The sequence below is a fragment of the Dipodomys merriami genome, unplaced genomic scaffold (genome assembly GCF_024711535.1).
Source record: "Dipodomys merriami isolate MVZ:Mamm:240054 unplaced genomic scaffold, mDipMer1.0.p SCAF_97, whole genome shotgun sequence".
Classification (NCBI taxonomy): domain Eukaryota; kingdom Metazoa; phylum Chordata; class Mammalia; order Rodentia; family Heteromyidae; genus Dipodomys; species Dipodomys merriami.
The window spans coordinates 1,032,374-1,043,202 of NW_027206590.1; the positions used below are offsets into that span (position 1 = coordinate 1,032,374).

Sequence of the window (10,829 nt, forward strand, 5' to 3'; positions counted from 1 at the left end):
TCCAAGCCAAGCCAGGCAAAAAAGAAGTCCCATCTCCAATTTATCACCAAAAAAAAAAAGCCAGAAGTGGATCTGTGGTACAAGTAGTAGAGCACTGGCCTTGAACCCCTGAAAGCTGAAACTACTTCCCTTTCCCCCAGCAAGGCCATTCCTGCTGAAAGCCTAGCCACAAGCAATGAAGCCTCCATTTTGTCTCCACTGTTCCATTAATAGGTAAAGCCAAGACAGTTGACCACTGGGCAATTACTCTGTGTCATGCAGTATCAGAGGTTGCTGGAGGTGGAGAGAAGGCCAGCCTGCCTGTCTCAAGGGGATTTCTTCCGAAAACAGCCCACAGAAGGCCACACACATCTCATTTACCCTCACAGTTGTTCCCATTTTACAGATGTAGAAACCGAGTCACAGCTTGACTATCGACAATGTTTAAGAGGAGTTTTGCCCAGACAGGAGGGACAAAGGCTGCCTTTCCTAAGCTGAAGATCTGCCCTTCAGCCGAAAAGACGGACGTTAAGCAGTGAGCCGCTGAACCCCACCACAAACCCACCGCAGCCTCCTCTTCGAGCCTTCGCCGGAGAGCTCTCATGAAAGTCAACAAAATGGAATTCTTGCCTCCAGTTTAAAAGGCACATCACGATGGTGTTTTTTCCAGACATGCATTAATAAGGCCCACACTCCAGCCGGTTTACAATTCTTAAAGTGCTTGATTTACAACCCCAGGAAGAGATGTTTTGGAAACCTTGCAGACGCCTTTTTGTATCTAGCTCTGCAGAGCTGAGAACCAGGGCTGCCCCAAGCAGAGCGTGGAAGACAGGGGGTGGAGCTGAAATCCAGAAGAAGACAGGATAGGAACAATCCCCACTGAGAAAGGGCTCCGCAGAGCTCCCCAAAGCTACAGGAGTGGGCTGGGTCTCCCCCCTCCCGCCTCAGTGTAGAGCGTGATGGAGAGACACGGGGGCAGGGCTGGCATCTCTTCCCTGGGCGCAGTGGTGAGGACAGAGGTAACCCTGCGAAGGAGGACGCAGCCCCGGGGGTCCTTCCTTTTGCCTCTGCCTTCTGCACTCTCTCCTCTAGGGACTTGTGATTCACTCATTTGTTCTTATTGAGCATCCACTGGAGGCCTAGCACTGCACTACAGACCAGGCTGCAGAGCCAGTAAGATGGACAGTAGCCCAATTCCTTCCTAACAGGGAAGAAACACAGGAAACAGGCACACAAATAATCCAACCAGCATCCAGGGGGGAAGCTAACCCCAATACCAGGAAAGAGGAATAAGGACTTCGGGGCCTGGATGCTTGGGAGTTTGCAAGCAGAGACTTTAGTCCTCATGCAACCCTCAGAAGGATTTTAACAGCAAGGATCATAAGCCAAAAGATCCTCAGGATCTCCATGCTAAGATTTCTCTCCAAAATTGTAACAATACCAGCTCTAGTTTTTGAGAGTCTTCTGTGAAGTTGAGTGTGATGGTGTATGCCTATAATTCCACCAACTGGGGAAATGGAAGCAGGAGGTTTACAAGTTCAAGGCCAGCCTTGAAATGTGAGTGAGACTTTATCTGAAAAACAACAGATAAGCTGGGTACAAGCTCATGCCTATAATCCTAGCTACTCGGGGGGCTGAGATCTAAGGATGGTGATTTAAAGCCAGCCTGGGCAGGAAAGTTTGTGAAACTCATATCCAAGTTATAACCAATAAACTACTAACATTGCCAGACATGGAGCTGTGGTAGAGCACTAGCTCTAAAGAGGCTCAGGACCCAGGCACTGGTGGCTCACACTTGTAAGCCTAGCTACTCAGAAGACTAAGATCTGAGGATCACGGTTCAAAGTAAGCCTGGGCAAGAAATCTGTGAGACTCTTATCTCCAATTAACCACCAGAAAACCGGAAGTGGCACTGTGATTCGAAGTGGTAGAGTACCAGCCTTAAGTGAAAAGGTAAAGGACAGCATCCAGGCCCTGAGTTCAAGTTTCAGGAGAGAGGTGGGGGTGGTAACTAACTGCCAAGGCAGAGGATTGGCATCTTGAAGGCCTGTTAGATATGGGCTGCCATTCTCTGCCCATCCCTTCCTTGTACCCCATCTTTAATGTGAGGTGAACATCATCACAACTGAAACATATTTTCATGACCCCACTAAGAAATCTCATGCCCAGTAGCAGCTACTACTGTCCTCTTGATGACCAATTTGCACTATATTCCTCACTACCACTAACCTCTCCGGGATGGCTCGGTTTGGACACTTCAGAGAAATGGAATGGTACATTGCACGTAGATGGCTTTCATTACGAGCACCTTTCACTCGCCACCAGGTCCTCTAGATCATTGATGCTGCGGTGGGTCTGAACTGTGCTCCTATGCTGTGTGCGCATGTTAACTACTTCATTTCTTCTTCCTGCTAAATTACATTCCATACATATTCCAAAAGCAAAATGATGCAATCCATCATAAATCACACTCCTTAAATCAAGTGAGCATAACATATTTCATGCCTCCATTCATTAACTGGTGGATGTATTTTTTTTGTGGGGGGAGTTTCCATTTTGAGGCTCTTATAAATGATTCCACGCTGAATGTTATATGTACAAGTTTCTATGTGTCCATGTGTATCTATATGTCTATGTGTATCTATGGTTGCATTTCTCCTAAGCAGAACTACTTACTAAGTGGAATTGCCCAGTCCTGGCTTTTCTTTTTCTTTTCTTTTCTTTTTTTTTTTTAACATCCAGTTAAAAGTTTACCAAAGAGTCTCACTGTGAAGCCAACATCTGGCTGTTCTTGGGCTGTTTCCAGGGAATTTTATCAATTCAGCCAGACTCTACTCACGGGTGGGTCATATGGCCCAGCCCCCTCCTCCCATGGCGGGGCCTGAGATCTTCTCATTCCTGTACTCACCAGTGTTTGTCTGCGCCAGCAGGATGATAAATGCATTGTGCTTTAAAGCAGATACTTCACAAATCATAACTTACAGATGCTCTCCAAGACTTTCATGTGGGAAAGACAAATGAGACTTCTGCTGTCTGACTCCAGAGCCACTGAGGACAGGAAGCCACGGGCCAGGAACCCCGACAAACCCTGGAACTACTACCACGTCTCTCCCTCACCAGTGTATGAGCAAATGGAACCCAGAGACAATCTGTGCCAGGAAGGGTCCGCCGGCCGCTGCAGACTTCATTGCACAGCCATCCATTCATTCCCAGGCACGTCTTTTCTGGCTGACCAATTGAAATGCTTCCTGAGGTCAGGGCTGATAACCCACAGTCTCTCGACTTCCGCATCCCACCCCTAACCTTCTCCTGCTTCATTGATTCCCCTCGGTCCCATCCCGTAGGCCTTTGCGGAGGGCCTGCATTCTGCAAGGCTTCCACCATGGGCATCAGTGTGGGTTGGATTCAAGGCGGACCAGGTAGAACTCAAACAGGAGACCTTGACTCCTGTCCCTTCTCGCTCACAGCCTCCTAAGAATATCCATCAACACAACCTGGCATGGAGTGGGTGCCTTTCTGTCTGCAGGCAGGGAAGTGAGCTTGCTCACCCACTGAGACCCTCCAGGGATGCCCGGGTCTGAGTCCTTGGAGAACAAAGAGGTGTGTGTGTGTGTGTGTGTGTGTGTGTGTGTGTGTGTGTGTGTGTGTAGGATAATTCCTTGATCTGATTCATTCTAATATGCTCAGGGGGTCCAACAAGCTCAGGTCAGGCAGCGCCCCATCAGCAGACCCCTCCCCGCTCTCGAATTTGCTTCTGATGCTTATCTTCTCCCACCTCAACTCTTGGGAACGTCTCGCTTCCCATGCCAGGACCCCATCCCCACAGGCACACACAGAGCAGGGCAGGGCAGCCACCTTCAGAAGGCTACAGGCCTTGCATGTACAAGGCTGGGTCTAACACCTGGCTCTGCTGTTGCATGTGACCTTGGACACGCTGGCTAACCTCTCTGTGACTCAGTTTCTTCATATGAAAAAGTGGAATGATAGAGGATTGTGATGAGGAGCCCATCAGTTAACATTAATTATTATTTTTGCCCTCATCTCACCTGACTCATCTTGCCTCCAAACCTGCATTCCATGCCTAGCCTGCTCACCTTTCCCTAAACAACACCAGTGAATCTTCCTAAAACACCCACTGTTTCAGGCTTCGAAGCTCAGATCCAAAGTTGCTCTGAAAAATACTTGCCCTTCCCTTAGTTGGTGAAGAATACCTTCACATACACACACATACACACACACACACACACACACACACACACACACACACACTATGTCATAGTCCCTTTTCTATGTCCCCTTTCAAAGTAGCAATAAAAACCCACTCCAAGCCATGTGCACATGGTTCACACCTGTAATCCTAGCTACTCAGGAAGCTGAGATCTGACAACCATGATTCAAAGCCAGCCCAGGAAGGAAAGTCCCTGAGACTCTTATCTTCAATTAACCACCAGAAAGCTGTAAGTAGAGCTTTGGCTCAAATGGTAGAGCACTAGCCTTGAACAATAACAACAACAAATCTCAAGGTCAACACTCAGGCCCTGAGTTCAAGCCCCAAGACTGGCTGGTATACAAACACACACACACACACACACACACACACACACACACACACACACACACATACATGCACGCACGTACACACAAAACAAAAGCAAAAACAAACCCACAACACTCCACAAAAGAATCACCACACTCCACCAAAGAATCACCTCAGCTGTGATTGTAGCATCATCGTCAAAGTACCATGCTCAGATCTAGAGAACTCCAGCTGTGCAGCATCAGGCAAATTCTCAGTGTCTCTACCATTGGGTTTCCAAACAGATAGACATGAAGACCACAATCCAGCTGTGTGGCCCACGGCAAGTACCCTGAACCTGTCTACATGTCATGTTCTCTATCTAGAAAATGGGTCCAAGCAGAGTGCACACCCCCTAGGCATCAGGGCTAAATGAGGGGTGATCTCTGGAAAGCATGTGCACTGTACCACGTGACATCTGTGATACCCTCCAAAAGAATCTCGTTTGCGGTAAGGACAGGAACTGGGGTGAAAGTGGGAGAAGCGGATCCTGCCCAGGGTCGAATCCAAGGAACTCACCAAGCTTCACACTCACTGGAAATGACTGTGTCCTCTCTGTGGAGAGGGACGGGTGGCCTAGGGAATGCGAGGGTCACTCATCGCTGCGTCTCTGCAGTTCCCAAGTTGATTGGCATACAGCAGATGGGGTCTAAATCTATGTCACGCTGAACAGAATTAGTTCCGTATTTATAAGGCCCAACTCCTCTGTGCTACTAGACTCTTAAGTTCTTCCAGAGTGATGGCCAGACTGTGTGTTGCGCTAATGAAAACGCAGGAAATGACAGAGAAATTCCAAACCAAGAAGCAGGTTGCTTCCACTCAGCTCACTCATGCCAGCTGTGCAACCTGGGAAAGTCGCTTCACCAGTTCTGGGGCTTCTTTTCCCCCATCTGAGGGATGTGAAGTTTGGATGACAGATTTACACTCTGAAATCTGCCTCATACAATCTGGTTTGGGCCTGATTGGCAACATGGTACCAAAGCCATATTGGACATGGACAGACACACAGGTATCACACACACACACACACACACACACACACACACACACACACACACACACACACACACACAGCCACTGCTCTAGTAGCTGGGAGCATCATGGCAGACCTATGGCTTTGTTACCCCCATTCCAGACCCCTCTAAGAAACAGTCTACTAGCTCACCACACACCACCTACTAGCATATGCCAAAGAAACCTGATGCAGATACAAAGTTGAATTTGGCCTTTAGTGTGGACGTCTTGAGATGTTTGGGTTTGTTGCCAGTATTGGGGCTTGAACTCAAGACCTGAGTACTGTCCCTGAGCTTATACACTCAAGAGCCATACCTCCACTTCCAGCTTATTGGTGGTTAATTGGAAATAACAGTCTCATGGACTTTGCTGCCTGGGCTGGCTTCAAACCAGGATCCTCAGATCTCAGCCTCCTGAATAGCTAGGATTACAGGCATGAGCCACCAGTGCCTGGCTAACATTGAGTTTTGATCTGGGTTGTTGTTGTTGGCAATGCTTTGTAGAGCCTGAAGGTCCAAGGAGTTTGGCACTGAGGGTGCATGCATGCTGTATGATGACCCAGAGGCTCACCCCAGCGCTCTGCCCACAAAGGTTGTGCAATAAATGAGGCCTGAATTGCAGGCTTTAGAAACATATTCAGATCCTATCTAGCCTGATTGTCTCGCCCCCCTATGCATGTGCCTCCCTAATTAATCTAGCATTTTAATTACCCTAAAAAGTTGATTATTTCCCCTACCCTCTCTGCACAATCTAAGGCTAATTGCCCAATGTATCCTGCTTTTGGAATGGCCTTAAAAATCTAAATAAAACCATCCAGGCGCAGATAGCTTATGCCTGTAACCCTAGTTACACAGGAGGCTGAGATCCGAGGATCACAGTTCAAAGCCAATCTGGGCAGGAATGTCTGCAAGACTCTTATTGTATGATGACCCAAAAGTAGAGCTGTGGATCAAGCTATAGAGTTCTAGCCTTGAGCGAAAAAGCTCAGGCACCCTGAGTTCAAGCCTCACAACAGGCACAAAGAAAAAAATCTAAATAAAACCCTAAGTAAGGTAAGAAAGAAAACCTTCTGGAAAAGAGAAACTAAAATGGCTCATTTCCACTTCAGGGATTTATATGGATAATTTTATTCACCTCTCATAAGCCCAAGAAGCTGATGAGGAAACTGAGGCTTTAACATTACACAGTTAGCTAAAGTCACAGAGCAACTGGCACATTACAAAGGATCTAAATGCAAGTCAGGGCTCTTAGCTCAGAGTATGAGCCTGACAATCTCCAGAGACGTGGAGTCCCCGTCTCATGGGCATGCTGACGCAGTGGTGGTGAGTTCCTGTTTAGGGATGAAGCAAGGAGAAGCCTGGAGTAGACAGAGGACCGGCCCAGCTGACTCGCAGCTCTGGCCTCTACAACCGTCCTCACAACTGTACTCCATGGAACAAGGAAGGTGACGCAGTACCACAGGACAGGGCTAGCTGACTAAGGAAGCCTTTTTCCAGATATGCAACTCCAAGCCACAGCATTCTCATCTCAAAAACAAAAGAGTCTCTTCTGAACGAGAAGAGATTCTCTCTGCTTTCAACAGGGATGCGGCCTTCCCAACATTTCGGGCAGCACCTGACTCACACTGGCAAAGCAGAGCAGACCCCTCCATTCCTCCTGAGAGATGCTGAAAAGGTTGGTACCAATATAAGCCGTAAAACATCACAGCCACCCTACCCCAAGATGCAGCAGGCAGGGATTGAGACCTTACGCAATGGTAGAGTCTCATGGATCCCTGGAACCAGAACTCCATGCTTAGACTCTAGATGAAAAATATATTATTATTATTATTATTATTATTATTATTATTTGCTTCTCTTGACAGTCTGAGTCGCCAGGTACTGAATGGGCAAGAACAACTTGCTGACCTGTTTCATTTTTTTGTGGTTGTTTCATTTGTGTGTGTGTGTGTGTGTGTATTATTTTCTGTTCAGCCAGACACAAGGAATTTTCCATCTGACAATTCTTGTTTCTCACTTAAGTTTTTCTACCATCTGTGAGCAGTGTGCTCAGCGAGGGAAGACTCAGAGCCAAGGAGGACGGACGTACAGCCTCCTTCCAAACCTCAGTTTACCATCTGTTAAGTGCAAGGTGTTCAGTGGAGAGGGACTCTACGGTTAGCTCTCAAGGAGAAAATCTTGCGGGCAAGTGAAGCCATTTGGGGATGGCCAGACTCTGGGCTTGGATCTGCTTCCAGCTTCAAAACCTTTACACAGTTATTTTATTTTATTAGTAAAATGTGAAATTTAGCTGAAATCAATAGCACAATGGAAAAGCAGAGCTGACGCTGGTTGCAGCGAAGTGAATCTAGAGCGTTCTCAGGGCGCCCCCTAGTGGCAATAGGAATAAATCCTGGAGGAATGTTCACCATGTCTACCAATAAAGAGCCAGACACCCACCGAAAGAGAAAGGCAGGCTCCTGCCTACTGATGCCTTTCAGACTAACCCGGCCTGTGGACCAGACAGCGAGAAGGACGTCTGACAGGAAGCCACAGAGAAGCTCAGGAAGTCGTCTGCTATTAAATAACAGGGTCGCCTCTTTCCGGTGTGCTCCCAGCTTTTCCTTAGATATCGGGGTCCCTCCACAGAGAGCAGACACACCCTGTGCACGTTCGCACCTCCTCAACCTGCTCCACAAAAACCGCATCTGCTTCTCATTATCCAGCCTTCCAACTTCCCAGCGCGATTCTTCAACAGCTATTGAGACACGATGAGCAAGGAGCAAGGCTTAGTTTCTGCTTATTCAACATTCAGCCTGGGTTATCTCACCTCAGAAGAAAAGCATGAATGAAGTGTGCGTTTCCCAGCCACTTCCACAAACCCAAAAGCGCATTCTCTCATTAAAGGGCATTCCCTCTTTAGGATTTTTAACCTATAAACACGACACCTGCACAGCGAATTTCTCAACTTGTGTGCCATCAAATTCGTTTCCTACAGAGGAAGCTAAAATTATTAATAATAATAGAGTACCAAGCCCCTAAATTTCCCAGTAATTAATAACATACCTAAGTTGCAGAGGTAAAGTTTTGCCTGAACCCAAGAATCAAGGATGAGAAATGGAGGTGGGGAATCCAGTTACTGGATAATTAGGGGGTTGAACTTTGCTGACTGGTACCCATTTTTTTTTTCATCCACAGAACTGTCCCTGCACAAATGCACAAGAAAAATGTCAACCCCAGCATTTCATCTGACAGTTCTTCTGCCTGTCCCTGTGGCCATGTATTGGACTTTATAAGTAATCCTGGGCCCTGCCACACACCCCTACCCACAAAGGTCACCTAAGAAGCCTCATGAGGAATATCCTGACTTGGGCCCTGCCTCAATTAAAATACATCTGATCTGCTTTAAATCAAAGAACCATGTTAATTTTCTGCCACACAACCACACAAAATGTTTCTGCCAGTCAGTCACTTTGAACCAAACTCTCTAGCCACAAGTTGCATGGATTTCAAGGCCTTGCTCTGCAGAAAAGGAACATGACAACAAATCAAGGAGGCTGGGACAATGCAGACCCCCAGGCCCTCTGTGGAGCCTGGCAGCAGCCAGAACCGGAGCCCGGCCACCCATGTCAGTCTTCCCACCAGCCACCGTGTGCAAACTGTCACAATCAGACACAGCGGAGGTGGCTATGTATTTTGCTCCCTAACCCTCTAGAGGAGTTCAAAACAGGCAGAAGTCTGGCCATCCTTGCAGGAAAGAGTCAGCAGCCTGGGGGAGGACCGGGCCACGGGAGTTGGAAGGACGCAGAAAGAGGGATGGATGGGAGCGCAGTGGGGAGACAGGACCGAGGCTGAGCGGAGGAGGCGGAGGGGGGAAAGAGCTGCACAAATAGACATTTCAGATCACGCTCTAAATGTGCGCCCCGTGCAAGCCCCCACGATCCCAAAGCTGGAAATGTTTGCAAATCCTAAATCCTACTCTACTGCCGGAATAAAAGGTATGGGGGGGGGAGAGAAACCCCAAAATATGTGCAGACAGGATGTAACAAGTGTTTCAGGAGAGACATGCCTGAGTCACGGGGACGATGCGGGAAGAGTGGGGTGTCGGGGGGGGGGGCACCTCGGGAAACCTCCTCTCCATCAGAGAAACCAGAAGGCGCACAGATTTCCCGGTGCCACACGCCCCGGATCCCCGGTGCCGCTAGCCGGGGTGCGTGTGTGTGTGCGTGTGTGTGCGTGTGTGTGCGTGTGTGTGTGTGTGTGTGTGTGTGTGTGTGTGCGCGCGCGCGCGCGCGCGTGTGTCCCCATCCCACCCCCCAACACCTCCCGGGGAAACTTCCCCACTTACCACTCGGCCCGAGAACCTCTCGGTGGCCCTCTTGACTTTGCCGTAGGTGCCTTTGCCCAGCGTCTCCTGCAGCTCGTAGCGGTGTTTCAAATTGTGCTTGTGATGGTGTCGCTTCACCCCGTGTGGCTTCCTGGCCTCCGCCACCGCCGCCACGGGAGCTGCAGTTGCCCCGGCCATCGCCTCCGGCGGAGAGCCCGGCGCCCCCAGCCCCAAGTCGGGGCCGTCGGCCGCCGCGGGCGCAGCGGGGTCCCCTTCCATGTCCAACCGTGGGGGGCGAGCCGGGCGGGGAAGGGCGGGAGTGGGCACGGGGCACGGGGGGTGGAGGAGGGAGGTGTCGGGATGGATTCCCCCCCAGCGGAGGGGAAGCGGCGCGGGGGGCGGGGGGGCTCACGGTCTCCCCCGCAGCATTGGCCGCGGCCCGGGTCCCTGGCGGCGTCGGGCACCGCACGGGGCGCGCGGGACGGGCGCACCGCCCCCCGGCCGGGCGAGCGCGGAGCGGCGGGCTGGGCTGCGCGGCGGCGGCGCTGGCGGCGGCGGCGGCGGCCGGGGAGGCGGCGGCGGTGTTTGCCCGAGGGAGGGGAGAGGGTGGCTCCGAGGGGGAGTGTTTTGTGGGGCGCCGCGCCCCTCCTCACCCGCCCACCACCCCTCCCGCGGAGGCGGGCGCAGGGCGGGCGCGCGGCGGGCGGGGCGATCGCGGGGTCCGGGGCGGAGGGGGGGCGCGGCCTAGGCCTCCCCACCTCCCAGCTCCCCGCCCACCCCCCCCCCCGAGCCGGGACGGAGTGGGAAGGGGAGGAGGTGGGGTGTTGCGGGTCGCCCCCGGGCCTTTGTGCGACTGGGTGTAGGCCGCGGCCACCGCGATCCCAGGGCTTTGTCCTGGCCGAGGCCTTCGGTGGGCGCCGGGCGCGGGGACGGGGGACGGGAGAGGGGGGACCCC

At 50.9% G+C, this 10,829-nt stretch overlaps 1 protein-coding gene across 1 annotated transcript in view; it reads right to left on the reverse strand.

Annotated features, from left to right (window-relative positions):
* Nuak1 (NUAK family kinase 1) overlaps positions 1-10,499 on the reverse strand; it is a 71,923-nt gene extending 61,424 nt beyond the window's left edge. The window contains exon 1 of the mRNA XM_070014444.1: positions 9,896-10,499. Coding sequence (XP_069870545.1) covers positions 9,896-10,153 — 258 coding nt within the window. The 5' untranslated portion in view covers positions 10,154-10,499. The remainder of the gene's footprint in view (positions 1-9,895) is intronic.
* Positions 10,500-10,829: the final 330 nt, after the last annotated feature.